The sequence below is a fragment of the Dendropsophus ebraccatus genome, chromosome 9 (assembly GCF_027789765.1).
Source record: "Dendropsophus ebraccatus isolate aDenEbr1 chromosome 9, aDenEbr1.pat, whole genome shotgun sequence".
Classification (NCBI taxonomy): domain Eukaryota; kingdom Metazoa; phylum Chordata; class Amphibia; order Anura; family Hylidae; genus Dendropsophus; species Dendropsophus ebraccatus.
In genome coordinates this window covers 32,723,162-32,739,272 of record NC_091462.1, presented here as the reverse complement: position 1 = coordinate 32,739,272, position 16,111 = coordinate 32,723,162, and the positions used below count along the sequence as shown (strand labels likewise).

Here is a 16,111-nt window from a genome sequence, read left to right as displayed (position 1 = left end):
AAGTCCATTGGTAACCATGTCCTTGCAGCCCTCGCTCAACGATCATCGGGCCGTGGAATAGGTCCAGTAAACGAGCAGCGATCTAGCAGATTGGCGCCCGTTTACATTGTTGATTGGGCCCACCTCGGCCCGTGGAATAGGGCCCTAAGGACACTATTACGCCAAAAGATGTCTGACAGATTATCTGACAGATTTTTTTTCAGCCAAAGCCAGGAATGGACTATAAACAGAGAAGATATCGTAAAGATAAGGACCCTATTACACGGGACGATTATCGTGCGAAAAATCATTAAATCGTTCGAACTTAAACGATAGTCGTTCTGTGTAATTTCAGGCAACGATCGAAAAATCGTTAATATGTTGATCGTTGATTTAGATCTGAACCTAAAATTTATCGTTAATCGTTCGCTGTAATTCCACGTTCGTTTGCTCAAGTTTCGCGTTTTTTCACTAATCGTCTGCACATTGTTCATTGTTTTTCTGGAATCAGAAGGAATAAACGATTGTAGTAACGATTGCAATAATGATCATAGTAACGATCGTATTGTTCTTTGTAATATGGTGAACGATTTCAGGTTAACAATAAAAAATCTTGTTTGCGATCGTTTATCGTTAGTCGTTAATTGTTAAAAATCGCTCAGTGTAATAGGACCCTAAGACTGAGATTTCTCCTCTTTTCAAATCCATTCCTGGCTTTGGCTGAAAAAAATCGATCCGATAATCTGTCAGACATCTTTTGGTGTAATACGGCCCTAAGGGTCCATTTACACAAAGATTATCTGACAGATTATATGCCAAAGATTTGAAGCCAAAGCCAGAAACAGACTATAAACAGAGATCAGGTCATAAGGGAAAGCCTGAGATTTCTCCTCTTTTCAAATCCATTCCTGACTAAGGGCCCTATTCCACCGGATGATTATCGTTAGCATAATCGTTAACGATTAACGATCTCAAACGACCGCTATTGCGAAAGACCTGAAAACGTTCACTCATTTCCATGGAACGATAATTGTTACTTATGATCGTAATTGCGATCGTTTCTTCTTCCGTATTTATTCGCTATTGCGTTCGTATCTATTGCGAACGACCGAACGATGTCTTATTCAATGTGAACGATTTGCGAACGTTTTGCGAACGAGCAACGATAAAAATAGGTCCAGGTCTTATAAAGCGATCAACGATTTCTCGTTCGGTCGTTAATCGTTACTGCATTTCAACCGAACGATTATCGTTTAGATTCGAACGATTTAACGATAATCTGAACGATAATCGTCCGGTGGAATAGGGCCCTTTGGCTTTAAATCTTTGGCAGAAAATCTGTCAGATAATCTTTCTGTGTAAATGGACCCTAATGGCCCTATTCCACGGAACGATTATCGTTCATAAACTCGCTCAAACAACCGCTCGTTAACGATAATCGTTCCGTTGAATTGATGAAAACGATCGACTCGAGCAAAATGGTCGTTGAATCATTCTCAAAAGGTTTTCAACATGTTGAAAAAAAATCGTTTGTCTTCCAACGATAATTCGCTAATCGTTTTGTTGAATTAGAAATCGTTAAATCGTTCGTAAAATGTGTCTAAAAAGTAGGTCTAAAAATCCTGGCGAACGTTTTAACGATCATGTAACGACCGCAAAATAATCGTTATCGTTCACATTACCACTAGATTGAATGTGTAATCGTTCGCAAAAAGCGCAAGAAGCCAAGTTTTTTAAAGGGAAAGCGCCCATTTAACACTAATTTATGTCCTTTCAATTTAAAAAAAAATATATATAGTTTCTGAATTCCTGAACATGTGAACACACCCCTTTAGTTTAGCTGTATGGATTAATCAACCTCCTTTTAGTGTCATCAATAATGTGTATACAAAAGAAATCACTGTAATACAGGAAGTCAGGCTGTACTTTGCCTAAGCAGTAGTGGTTGCTGGGTCAGTAATATGGCAGGTAATGTAAGTATTAGGCCAGGCATGTAGTATTTGGTTCTCATTTTGCTCGGTATTTTAGCCAACTATAATAGAAAGATTTGCACTTTTTTCTCTGTTTTATATCCACTTTCGTTTTGGCCAAAACTACTGATCATGTACTACATGTAAGCGTAAGATAATTATTGTTACACATAATAAAACTCATAGACTATTTTTCATATGAATAGATACAGGGTAAATTTTTCATTTAGACACTCTGGTGACCAGTAGACGGATCGGGTAAACCCGGTGCTGTTTTTATCCATTCATTCCCTGTCCTAGGGTATGACACATGCTTCATGTTTAACCTGACGGGTTGCACTGTTGACTCATGTGCTAACTAATTGAATCTATATATACAGTATATGTGTGTGTGCCTATAGATACATAGACTGGCTATATATTAGTCTGAAGGTAACATTCTTTCTATGTCATGCAGACTGATCTCACGATGCTGAAGCTTGCTGCCCTAGAAAGTAATAAAAACCAGGATCTGGAAAAAAAAGAAGGCAGAATAGATGATTTGCTCAGGGTGAGTAATGAACATTCTGAAAGAATTAAAATTACTCTATGGAGACAGCGCTACAAATGTATGTGGACATGTCGGATGACTTGTACATTTGTGTAATTGAGTTCTATTAACAGCGTACAACCTTCTGTTGCCAATGCAACAGCCACTAACCCCTTATATGTCAATGTAACATTAACATTGATTGCATGTCCTAATGGTATGTAGTAACGCCTGTGATGACCGTTCTCTTAAAGTGACTTATCACATGACAAGCAAGTGACTACTGTTCACTCACATGACTAATGGTAGTGAGTATAGATTTATATGAGCACAGATGATGCTTGAGCCTTTCTTAATGAGAAGTTATTATCCCTAATAATGTGTATTAAGGACATCTGGTGTAGCTTCCATATGAGGAAGATAAAACCAGATATATGTGCTAATATACACATACACACCTTGTACCCAGATAAGATAGAAAAAAGTCTTGATTCAGCTATTATGGATAATCCTTCAATTGCTAAGCTCTCTGAAGAGTACTGGGCATGCCTGGGGCTTATCCTGGATTAAAGAGAACCTGTCACATTGAAAATGCTGTTTAATTTGTAGGCCTCATGTTATAGAGCAGGGTGAGCTGCGCAGATTAAATATGTGTTTGTGGGAAAGATTCCAGGATAACTTGTCACATCATCTAAATATCTGCTCATTCTGGGCTAAGAAGTCATGTGGGCAATTCCTATATCATACACTTATACACAGATGGCTGTCAGTCACTGTGTAGGACCGCCCACATGACTATTTATTTAAGAATGAGCAGAGATTCATATGAATAAATGATAGGTTCTCCTGAAACTTTTCCTGCAAATAGAATTGTATTTTTAATATGACAGGTTCCCTTTAAAAAAGGGGTTATTAAAGGAGAAGTCTGGCGAAAATTTTTTATTAAAGTATTGTACTGACCCCCAAAAGTTATACAAATCACCAAAATACACTTATTACGGGAAATGCTTATAAAGTGTTTTTTTTCCTGCACTTACCACTGCATCAAGACTTCACTTCCTGGAAAAAATGGTGATGTCACGACCAGACTCCCAGATCTGTGCGGGCTGTGGCTGCTGGAGAGGATGATGGCAGGGGGACACTGAGGGACACAGGGCATTGGAGGGACACTGAGCATCCCCCTGCCATCATCCTCTCCAGCAGCCACAGCCCGCACAGCTCTGGGAGTTGGGTCGTGACATCACCATGTTATCCAGGAAGTGACATCACTATATTATCCAGGCAGTGAAGCCTTGATGCAGTACTAAGTGCAGGGGAAAAAAAGCACTTTATAAGCATTTCTAATAAGTGTATGTTGGTGATTTGTATAATTTTGGGGGGCAGTACAATATTTTAATAAAAATAATCGCCTGACTTCTCCTTTAAGGCTAAGAACTACATGGCTGCTCTTCAAGAAAACAGAACCACTTTTTTCCCCACTTTTGATGTGGCTTTGCAACTAAGTTTCATTGAAGTGAATGGAGCTTATGTGTGAGTTCAATAGATGCCAAAAATTGATGGATTATCAGCAGTAACACCTGGAAAGCAAAAAATTAAGTTGATATTAGTAAAGGGGTTATCCTTTCTGTCACAGTTGCTCTTGATTAAAGGGACACTCCACATAATTTTTTAAAAATTGTTCCCTGGGTACATCGTAAGTGGGGTACCCATTGTTTCAGTTCCATAGAAAAAAAATTTCTTACACTTCTCTGCCGCCACCATCATTTTTGTGTCTGCCCCTGCTGGTCTATACTTCCTTGGGTCTGTGTGACACAAGGACACTGGCTGAGAGAGAAGATCCTTGTGCGACACAGACAAAAAGTACATTGCAGCAGGGGCCGACAGAGATAACAGTGAAGAAGCCTGTGGGGTGTAATTTTTCTAGTTAACTGTGCCCTGAGCAAAAAAATCCCCGAAATACTACTTTTATACTGTGGCCCACATTTATCAGGACAAAAATGGTCTAATTTTCCCATAGCAACCATTGCTTTCATTTTACCAGAGAAATGTGATTGGTTGCTATGGGCAAATCTGATTCATAAATCTGGGCCTGTGTGTTCTTGGGAGCATTTTTCACCCGTGTCTTGTTACTGCTGGATTTAGATCTCCACATGATCCCTGTATTGTTTTACATCAGCTCCGAGTCCTTGTATTGTCCTTGACGGTTTCAGCCATGTTCTGATTCCTTCACATCGTGGAGCGCTGGATAGAATATTGCTTTTTGTAGCAGTCGGTGCAGCTAATCCCGGACTGCTATACATCTCATAGAATAGTTCTCCTATAAATAACCAGCCGGCCATCCTCTATAAATAACTATTGCAGAGATAAATAGGCGTAAATTGACAGTAGATGCTAACAGTTTAGATCCAGATTGTCTCAGGGAGGATTACTGGGTATTTGTGCTCCCGGCAGCACCAGATGAATTGTAATGGGCTCTGGGAGAGACAAAAGACCCTCATATACATGGAAAGTTCCTTCTACTAAATGGCTTCCGGCCTTGCTTCCAGTTTTTCTTTCTAGTCCTTTAAAGCAGTGTGAGGCCTTAACCTGTAGGAAATCTCAACACCAACCTACAATCAGCTATTGGCTTTCATTAGCTATGATGGTGATGTGAGCTTATTATAATGTATGCTATTGCTACAGTTCAGCCACCAGTATATAGAGTAACTCGCTGAAGGATGGTAACAACATTGGGCTGCGTTCACACTACGTATATTTCAGTCAGTATATGTATATTTCAGTCAGTATATTTCAGTCAGTATTGCAACCAAAACCAGGAGTGGATTAAAAACACAGAAAGGGTCTGTTCACACAATGTTGAAATTGAGTGGATGGCTGCCATATAATGGCAAATATTTGCTGTTATTTTAGAACAACGGCTGTTATATTGAAATAATGGCAGTTATTTACTGTTATATGGCGGCCATCCACTCAATTTCACCATTGTGTGAACAGATCCTTTCTGTGTTTTTAATCCACTCCTGGTTTTGGTTGCGATACTGACTGAAATATACGTAGTGTGAACGCAGCCTTAGATGGTAACAAATAAAATAAAATGCTATTGTTTGTGTCTAAGGCCATCTTTAGGACCATCTGTATGGCTAAGGGTCATATATACTGGAGACTGAACTGTAGCAATATCATACATATAGGCTGTGTAATAAAGACAACAATTAGCTGATCAAAGCGATTAGCAGCTGATTGTGTTGTTTACTCATGCTTAAAAAATATCCGCTGGGCGCACATCGCATTAAATTATAAAATTATATCATCCTAAAAATAATAAACTTCATACATACCTGTCCACACTGTCTGGTGTTCTTCTCACTTCTAACCACTCCCCGCAGCCACCGCTGGAACTTCTGAGCCGGCCTCTGAAGTGACAGGCCGCTTAGCCAAACACTGACTGAGATGGGACAGCTCTGTGGCCAGTCATTGGCTGAGAGACCTGTCACTGTAGAGACGAGAACGCTGGGGAGCGTGGACAGATATGTATAACACTTATAATTTTACACATAGGGCAAGGGCATCACAGACATCGATAAAAAAATAGACGCAGTAAGTGAGCGCCAATCTAGCAGATCGGCACTCGCTTACACTATGCATTGGGCTTTGCAATATGTCCTAAAGTTCAGGCTGCATCCACAAGATTCAGTTACCCTATCCACTGGGAGATGTCATAGAACATATCATTGATCATGTTACCCGTCAAACGCCAAGAGCGTGTCATCTTGGCCTCCTTTTTAGGTAGTTTATGTTGGGCTTTGCTTTATATGTCAAGGTCTGCCTGATTGACAGACAGAGAGGCCAGTAACGGACCTCTCTGCCATGGACAGGGAGCCGCCCAGATGACTACCTCCCCGTTTCTGCCTGACGCGCCCCCGGGTTATTAAACTGCTTTTTCACCGTGATAAAGCTGCTGCAGCCGCGGATAGTATGTCCTGCAAGCTGAAAAGTAGCTTTATCCAGCAATGCAGGGAACCATATCAGCAAAACTGGCTGATTGGTTCCCTTTAACCAAATCTGCTATTAAATGGCTTGGTCCAATGTGAAACATTCGGTGTCTGAGGAGTGCTCTGGTATCACAACACTAGTCACCGCCATGGCTGACTGTGACCAATAAATGCAACAGGATGGAATAGAGAAGCCGAAGGGAAGCCCTGTGGTGTGTATGGAGAATGCAGAGCCGGGAAACAGGGGTTAGTATAATGTAATGTAGTATGTATGTAATGTAGTTACACTTACTCAGTAGACGGAATAAAACTCAGTATCAGACTGATATAATGCGTTTAAATAGAAAAAATTAACCCGTTACCTTGTAGTATTTTTGTAATCTTTTCTTCTCCATTTTCAGACAAACTGTGATCTTCGACGGCAAATAGATGAACAGCAAAAAATTCTCGAAAAGTACAAAGAAAGGTTAAATAAATGTATTTCAATGAGCAAAAAACTTCTTATTGAAAAGGTGAGTTCTTATCCATACAAAAAGAGCTATGAGGCCGTATTCAGACAACTGTGATGCTGCTGCATTGTAACTTCCCTGTTATGGCCTCAAAACCTGGACTCTTCGATGTCTAAGTGAACCAGACTGAAACCCTATGGTAATCTCAGTTTGGTTCACTTGAACATTTACGGGGTCTACGCTGGAATATGGACACATGCAGAAGCATTACAGGTGTGTGATTGAGGTCTGAGAAACGTCTCCAGAAAAGCTGCCAGACAGGACTGCCATTGCCGAAATGAAGCAGACTTAAATATTCTGTATATGGGGGAGAAATACGCAGTGAGTTTACTGCAGACTCCACCTGTAACACATGGATTGTGATGTGGGGTCAGCACAGATTTGCAGACCTGGGATCACTACTTTACGCCTTACGTCTGTGATAACTACTATGCTTTTTTATTTCTGTATGGACATATTGCGGTCTCCTAGACTCGGCTGGGTTAGTAAACTCCATTTTATCTGCTGTATAACTACTGGTGGGCCTGATTTTTATAAACCATCCCCTCTAAATATAGGATAACTGTTATATAGCTATAGGGAATCTGTCAGCTCTATATCGTGCTGCAGACATGGCAGAGAGCGGACAGCCTTCCTTCCCTACATGACTGAAAAACAGGATTTGGCTTTTATTGCCTAGTGCATCACTCATCTGGGGCATGGAGGAGGCATGCATGCTGCAGCTCAGCACGGCCTCTACGACAAGCTTAGAAGTAAAGCATGGTTTTATAACTTTGAAAACAGCCATCAGCTAAGAGACAGAGACCGTTTGTTTTATCAGCATGCTAGAGAGCTGACAGATTCCCCCTGAGAAGGTATTTTATGATGCCTTTCTCTTCTGCCTAATGTGGCAATGGGCATGGAGACACACTGCTTCTCACTAAGCAGCAACCATCTGACACCAGACAGGTCTCACGCATGTGTGCTATGCTGATAAACAGGAATCATTCATGATTCTTTATATACAGTAGCCACAGCGGAACTTCTCCATATCTGCTGTCAGATTGGCTAAAAAAGAGAGATGCCATGTAACCACTTTAAAGGGGTACTCTGGCAAAAATATCTTTCTTTCAGATCTACTGGTTTCGGAAAGTTAGAGATTTATAATTTACTTCTGTTAAAAAATATTCATGAATTCATGTATTCTCTCCAGTCTGACACAGTGCTCTCTGCTGCCACCTGTTTCCGAGACAGGAACTGTTCCTGACATGGACAGAGGTGGCAGCACAGAGCACTGTGTCAGGCTATGTTCACACAACGTAAGTTCTGTATTAATCACGGCCGTTGTTGTACATTGGCAACAATGACCGTGATTCATACAGAACATTGTGCTGCAGGCTAAGGGAATCCCGGCCGGAGCGTATACACATGGTATACACTCCGGTCGGGATCTCTAGCGGCGCCGCAAAAAAATGACTTGTCAGTTTTCTGTGGCCGCTATTCACTGAATAGCAGCCGCAGAAAGCCTGTCAGTGCACACAATAGAGCGTGAGGCTCCGGCCGCACACTCCATTGTGTGCAGTGGCGGATTGGGATGCAGGCGCGCACGGATGCACCTGCATCCTTATTCATCAAGAGTGAAGATCATCCGGCCGTTACTGCAGTACCAGCCGGGATGATCTTCTCTGACACCAGCCGTTCTGTGACCTGGCTGGGTCACAGAAAGGTTGGTGTCTTACAAAGTGGCAGTATGCCCTTATACTGGAAAGAATACACCACTTCCTGCAGGATATGCATCAGCCAAGTATGGGAATACTGGAGATTTTTAAATAGAAGTAAATCTATATAAGGGGAGTACCCCTTTAATTTCCCATCCCTTATTTGATGATGTGTCCCTCCATTCTGTGCACATAGTTGTAACTGAATACCAGAGTAAGTATTATGTGTCTTGTTTTTTAAATCCAGAGCACTCAGGAGAAGCTTGCGAGCAGAGAGAAGAGCATGCAGGACAGATTGCGGCTGGGACACTTCACCACCGTCCGGCACGGGGCCTCCTTTACTGAACAATGGACAGATGGATTTGCTTTTCAAAACCTTGTCAAGTTAGTGTATTGTTATGGAATTTCTAGAATTATCACTCGCGAGCCAGATGATGTCATTATGTTTTACTGGCAGGAAAGATCCGCCAAGGAAAGTTCTATCTGAGGCTTTTCGCAAAGAAATATTCAACGTGGCATATTAAATTAGTTTCAGGAAAGCCTCTAGGATATTCATGTTAAAGTCATCATCGGTTACCAGCTTAGCACTCGTCAGAATCGGTCCAAAATGCAGCTTGACAGTCTGTCCTCCTAGTATCCACATATCTGCATCTGGTTCCTTGTTTTATTTGTCTACTGTAAACCTAAAAGAGGGATATGTAACATATTCGAGCTTCGTTATAAGGTGGTCCTTTTACACTACTTTTCAAGGGTGTCCCCCCTCTTAAATGTTCTTTACAGAGTACAAGAGGCACAAAGAAAACTTTTTGCAAACTTTTTTGATAACTCTGATCCCCAACCTTTGGCTCTCAAGCTGTTACAAAACAACAACTCCTGGTCTTTGCCTGTCAGGCATGCTGGTAATTGTGGTTTTGCAACAGCTTGGGGGTCACAGGTCTAAGGCTTCATGCTTGTGACTGAAGTACAGTACTATCCTGCACTGTGTATAGATTTGAAGATGGCTCTACTGACCCCATATGGGCTATTATGCATGATTCCATATGGTGTTAAGTAGAGGTGCAGAGTTAGTCATGTATGGGTACAATACAGTTGAAAAGGTAGCTGTTAGTTTGTAGATTTCGTGGTATAATATAGTTGACTCTTTTGATATGCGTCTATCTATGTTTATATGTCCGTTTCTATGGCCGTTTTTACAGACAACAGGAATGGGTAAATCAGCAGAGGGAAGATATTGAACGACAGAGGAAGCAGCTGGCCAAAAGAAAACCGCCATCTGCAAATAGTGCCCAGACCCCATCCTCCAATTCTGAACCAAAGCAGAGGAAAAACAAAGCCGTCAATGGGGCAGAAAATGACCCCTTTGTGAAACCTAGTTTACCCCAATTGTAAGTTTTTGTCTCTTGTGTGTTTAGTCAATAGAAGGAACAGTAAAGCTAAGTTGTTTTTTTTTTTGGGGGGGAGGAGTATATTTCGAAGTTTGTCTGAATATGAATATAAAAATAACTTAAGGGTAGCTTCACACGGGCGGGCTCGCAGTGAGATTCTCGCTGCGAGCCCGGCAGGTCCTGTCAGTTCCCATAAACTACATACTTGCTGCGGACCGCAGCGAGTATGTAATTGTACCGCGCTTAACCCCTTCTACTCCCGCCGGCTCCCCCGCTGTAAGCAGCATACATTACCTGTCCTTGCTGCTCGGGTCCGGCGTCCTGCTCTCCCGTCCGGCCAATTAGTGTGTTGCCCAGCCGCAGCCACTGATTGGCCGGGCGGGAGAGCAGGACGCCGGACCCGTGCAGCAAGGACAGGTAATGTATGCTGCTTACAGCGGGGGAGCCGGCGGGAGTAGAAGGGGTTAAGCGCGGTACAATTACATACTCGCTGCGGTCCGCAGCAAGTATGTAGTTTATGGAAACTGACAGGACCTGCCGGGCTCGCAGCGAGAATCTCGCTGCGAGCCCGCCCGTGTGAAGCTACCCTAACACTGTCGATACATTTTATTTATTCCATCCTATAATGTCGTGTACGAAAGCTGCAATCAGTATGGCCGCCGGTCATGATGCTTTCTTGTGTAATTAAAGCCATGCCAGTCGGTGATATCAAAAAGAGGGCAGCTATGGGACATTGTGTGCATATGGGCTTTATCATGCACATGATCTTCGCGACATGCACCGCCTCATTTGTATGGTTGGAGCCATGTATCTGCACCAATGATACGTTGCTTATCATACGTACAGCATATATCATCAGTCACAATAAACACAGAAGCACTAATATGATATATTGCTGTTAGTGACATATTTATAGAAGGTGAGTGAGTGCATATGTAAATGCTGATGATAATGGGTAACACGAAGGAGACCGCACTTCCAGAGTGAAGACACTTTTTTAATGACACAAGTGCAACGTTTCGGCTCAAAGTGTAGCCTTTCTCAGGCAGTGAGAAGCTACACAATGAGCCGAATTGTTGCACTGGTGTAAATAAAAGTGTCTTCACTCTGGATGTGCTGTCTCCTTCATGTTACTTGGAATTTCTTTCGGACCTGGGTCCGGTTTGGTGAGAAGAGCACCCACACTTGGTTGTCTTGTGCTGCTGAGACTTTTTGGATTTGCTTATGATCATACATACAATATGGCAGATAAAATGTTGCCTGATCATACTCTGGCTATTAGCATTTTACAGTTGATTTTTAACCCCTTCAAGACAGAGCCCTTTGATGCACAAATGTCCGGGCCAAATTAATGCAATGTTCCTCCTTACCTTCTAAGAGCCATAGCGCTTTTATGTTTCCACCTAAAGGTCTGGGTGTCATTTTCTGCGCCATGATCTCTAGTTTTTATTAATATATTGGAGTAACAGAAAAATTTCGATCACTTTTAATTTTCTGATATATAATTTATGAAAATCAGCAATCCTGATGTGTGTTTTTTTTGTTTTTTTTTTTTTCGTTTACCGTGCGGAAATAATAATGTTATATTCTAGTAGATTGGACAATTGTTTAATATTTTTATTTTTACAATGGGCAAGGGGGTATTTTAAACTTTCTCGTGCGTCTTATTGGGGGACACAGATACCATGGGTATAGGCTGCTGCCACTAGGAGGCGCTGACACTAAGAGAAACAAAGGAAGTGACTCCTCCTGAGCAGGATATACCCGCCCACAGGCACTGAGCTAAACCAGTTTAGCTTAGTGTCAGTAGGAGGCAGACACAGGTCTGGGTTCTCCAGACCAGTTTCTTCCTTTATGTTTAGTTAGTTAGATTTTCTTTTTCCTTCTAGGTCCTATGGATTCTTGGGCACGGTGGGTTATCTAAAACTCACCCTGATCCCCCCACTATGCGACCAGGGAACAGACCATAAATGTAAATGGGCTGTGACCCCTCGGTCGCCACCGGCCGGCAACGTGACACCAGGGCCCCAGATCAGTCTGACTATCTGGTCGCCTTTCTGCGGACTCTGTATCCGCACAGCCCCTTCCCGCCTGGCCCCCCAAAGCTTGGCGCGTTAAGGTGAGGCACCCACCGGCTGAAGACAGCAATGGTGAGTATGGGCTCCTACCTGGTGAGTATATTCCCCCTGCCCACCCTCCCAGGCCGCCATTTTATTCCCATCGGCAACTCTCCCTCTCCAGTCACTTGCAGCCCTCCCCAGGCAGATGCTCCTCTCCTGACATTTTCAGGGTCTCCCCTCAGTCAGTAGCAGCCCAGCCCCTCCACCATTTTATTTTTATTTGTGCCTCTCTGGGTGCCATGGGGCGCACTGTGAGGGATGTCCCTCCCCTGACTGGGTGCTGCGCAGGCCGCAGTTTCCCGCACTTTTCCTTTCATGTGGCTCTAGAGACCATACTAAAGGATGCTCCGCCCCTTTTTCCCTAAGCCCCGCCCCTTACCGGGTGCCGCGGCATCCTCCTCTATTGTGGCTCTCCAGAGTACACACTGGGCTGCCTCCGCCCCTCCCGGTTTGCCCCGCCCCCTTTCGGGCGTTGCACGGCCCACTTCATTCCTTTTTATTATGTTTGGCTCACTGGAGCCTGCGCTGGGGAGGCCCCGCCTCCTCCGGTAGGCCCCGCCTCTTCCGGGTGCCGCGCAAGCCGGAGAATTGCCGCCTTACAAGTTGTGGAGCCTGCACTGAAATGCTCCTCCCCCTCCCGGTAGGCCCCGCCCCCTTTCGGGAACCAGGCGGCCCGCAGCATCCCACCTTAGTCTTGTGGCTCTGGAGCCTTCACTGTAGGATGCCCCTCCCCCTCCCGGTAGGCCCCGCCCCTTTTCGGGTGCAGCGCGGACCGCGGCATCCCCCCTTATGGCTCTCTCTGGAGCCTGCACTGAGGGATGCTGCTTCCCCCCTCCCCCTGCCACATGTGTGTATGTGTGTGGTCTCCTGATGGAGCTACCACACACACTGCTCTCTATTCCAGCAGCCTGGGACACAATGCATCTCTCCTGCCACCTACTGGTGGAAGTGATAATTACACCATTACATATAGGAAAATGGCTTGCATCAGGTTTTATTATGTCCTAGGTTCCTTGCACTGTTCCAGAAACTTAGGCAGCAGATCCAGCATTTTTGGTGCTGGTTGACCCCTCTGTGTCAGATTTTATATATATACAATTACATTAATACATATATACAACCACATGCACATAGACACATTCCCCATCAGATAGTGTTTCTGTGCCCTCAGAGAGATCCTTCTGCTACATGGTGTCACAAGTAGGACGGAAACAGACACATTACCCGCTATCAGGCGGCGTATCTGTGCTCTGAGCAGAACCCTCTGCTACATGGTGTCACAAGTAGGACGGAAACAGACACATTACCCGCTATCAGGTGGCGTATCTGTGCTCTGAGCAGAACCCTCTGCTACATGGTGTCACGCAGGAAACAGAACCAGACACATTACCCGCTATCAGGTGGCGTATCTGTGCTCTGAGCAGAACCTTCTGCTACATGGTGTCACGCAGGAAACAGAACCAGACACATTACCCGCTATCAGGTGGCGTATCTGTGCTCTGAGCAGAACCCTCTACTACATGGTGTCACAAGTAGGATGGAAACAGACACATTACCCGCTATCAGGCGGCGTATCTGTGCTCTGAGCAGAACCCTCTGCTATGTGGTGTCTCGGTAAGTACATGGAACCAGACACGTTGCCTGTTTTCCAGGCAGTGTAATTGTGCTCTGAGCAGAACCCTCTACTACATGGTGTCACAAGCAGGACACAAAACCAGACACATTACCGTTCCTAGGGGGACTACTGTGTTCTCGGGGCAGAATCCTTTGCTAATTGGTGTCGCAAACAGGACATGGAACCAGACACATTACTATGCGGTGTTCCTGTGCTCTCACTACAGAACCCTCTGCTACGTGGTTTGTCATGCAGGTTATGGGACCAGACACATCACCCATTGTCAGTCGTTGTTCCTGTGTTACTCAGAGCTTCCCCCTCTGCTACAGGATATCATAGGTACAACACATATCCGGTCATTCACATCACCCATTAGCGGGCGGTGATTCAGACCTGCCTCTCATCTTCATGAAATAGATTCCTTTACTGCATGATGTCACATACATAGAACCGGACACGCTACCCCCTCCCAGATGGTGGTACAAGGTTATTCAGAGCTTTGCCCTCTGCTGCATGATATGGATACAACTACCTGTAGTTCAGTGTGCACAGATTGGGGTGTTCTGTTATATGATATAACACCTTCTTCAGGTCCACTCACTATACTGGTGATGCTGGGCTTTTCTCGTGTCCAGTTCACATTTACGTTGGGACACAGCCCTGATCTCTTCCCTGCTCCCAGAGATCACACTGTAGACCTATATTACATGTCTAGCTTACATGTCTGACCAGGTACATTACCTGCTTCCAATCCAGGTATTTGTATCTCTTGAATGCTGGTCCTCTGTTACTTACTGCTTGCAGCTAGTCTGCTCGTGTTACCCTGTATATGACCTTTTTCCTCCTCGCAGGACTTCCATGATCTGTGCCTGTCACTTCAGGGGATCATCATACGGTAACTTGTTACTACACCATCTTGTCTTCTATATGTTTTCCTTGACAAGTCTCATTACCTGCTCTCAGGCAGCGTAACCTTGGTGTCTTCCTGTTGGGCTGTATCCTTTCTAAAGCCCTAGCATTCTGCTACATGTCCCACTACAGGTGGCCGGCAGCATACAGTTCCGGTCACTATTTCTCCTGGTACTGTCAGGGTGGTTCTTCTGTCCTTCATCTGGGCATAACGGCCACGTACTTGCATTTGTCTCGCTGGCTGTTCCCCAGTGGTATGGCTTGTATTGCTTAGACCGCCCCTTCTGCTATACTGCAGATGGTCCTCAGCATCGTTTGGTCTTAGTTTCTCATGGTGCTCTACTTCCGGTAGCTGGCTTTGGTCAGCACCAGCCACTTTGCCTCTTCTCATTGATCTGTGTATGGTGAGGCCTCTCGGTTCCTCAGGTAAAACAGTAAAGGGTTTCCTCTACCCCTGGTGTAGGTAGGACATCAACTGCCTACATGACCATCACAGTACTACTGTAGGACTTCTCCTTCTGCATCTGCCTATGGCCAACATAGCAAGTATTTAGTCTTCTCTCTCTTAGGCAGCTGCAGTCTCACAGGGTGAACATTCCTGTTTACGGCCTGTACTGTTTCTCTAATGCCCTCAGCACAGGTGTATGGTCTCTTCGTGGTCTAGCTCCTCCAGGTGTCCTTGTTTGGCCATATGGACTATGGGGCATTGTTCTCATTTCGGTGTTTCGCAGTTCTCCCACATACACCATTACTCCTTCTCTCTGGAGTAATGCACTGTTGTTCAAGACCCCCCTATCCCAGGGTTGGTTTTTTACCACTCAGCAAGGAAATCTTCAAACAGCCCTTTCCTCCTCCACAGAGTTGGAATATTTAGTATAATAAGTATCCTCCAGATACTTTTTCTGAGGACTGTTATCCGATATAGCTTCTTCCAACAGGTGGGTGTGGGTTTCCCGCCCTCACTGGCCTCTATGAGCACTCCTGCTGGCCTTCCTTGTCCTTGGTCTTCTTGTTGACCTGCCATGCTCTCCAGTCGGGGCTCACGGTCCCCCTCTCTTATCTTGTCTCCCATGTGGAGTCCTCGAGAACTTAATCCCTTAAAGGTCTCCTTGCAAACAGGGGTGTTCAGGGCCCATGTCTGGCCCTACCCAAGGCTCTATCGTCTCCACACTCATCACATTCTGGCCAGGCTTACATCTATTCGGCAAGTTGCCAATTCTCTATCATCTTGTCTCATTCACTGTTAACGCCCCCTTGTTTCTCTGTGGCTCTGCCCACCAGAATGCATCTGGCTCTCGCCTTCCCATTGCCTGAGGCTCCGGTTGAGCTGGTTGATCCTTTGATCTCTTCCATGTGGCCATTAGTCTCCACACAATGTTTTTTCTTTCTGTTCTGCTCTTACCAAG

The 16,111-nt window shown here is 44.4% G+C and overlaps 1 protein-coding gene across 3 annotated transcripts in view; it reads left to right on the top strand.

The window, feature by feature from the left end:
* Nucleotides 1-16,111, top strand: part of TLK1 (tousled like kinase 1) — a 198,855-nt gene that overhangs the window by 166,105 nt on the left and 16,639 nt on the right. For 2 of the 3 annotated variants that reach the window (XM_069982895.1, XM_069982896.1), the window contains 4 exons: nt 2,407-2,499; nt 6,872-6,982; nt 8,924-9,060; nt 9,873-10,061. In XM_069982895.1, coding sequence (XP_069838996.1) covers nt 2,407-2,499; nt 6,872-6,982; nt 8,924-9,060; nt 9,873-10,061 — 530 coding nt within the window. The remainder of the gene's footprint in view (nt 1-2,406; nt 2,500-6,871; nt 6,983-8,923; nt 9,061-9,872; nt 10,062-16,111) is intronic. The other variant, XM_069982897.1, reaches the window with a different exon arrangement.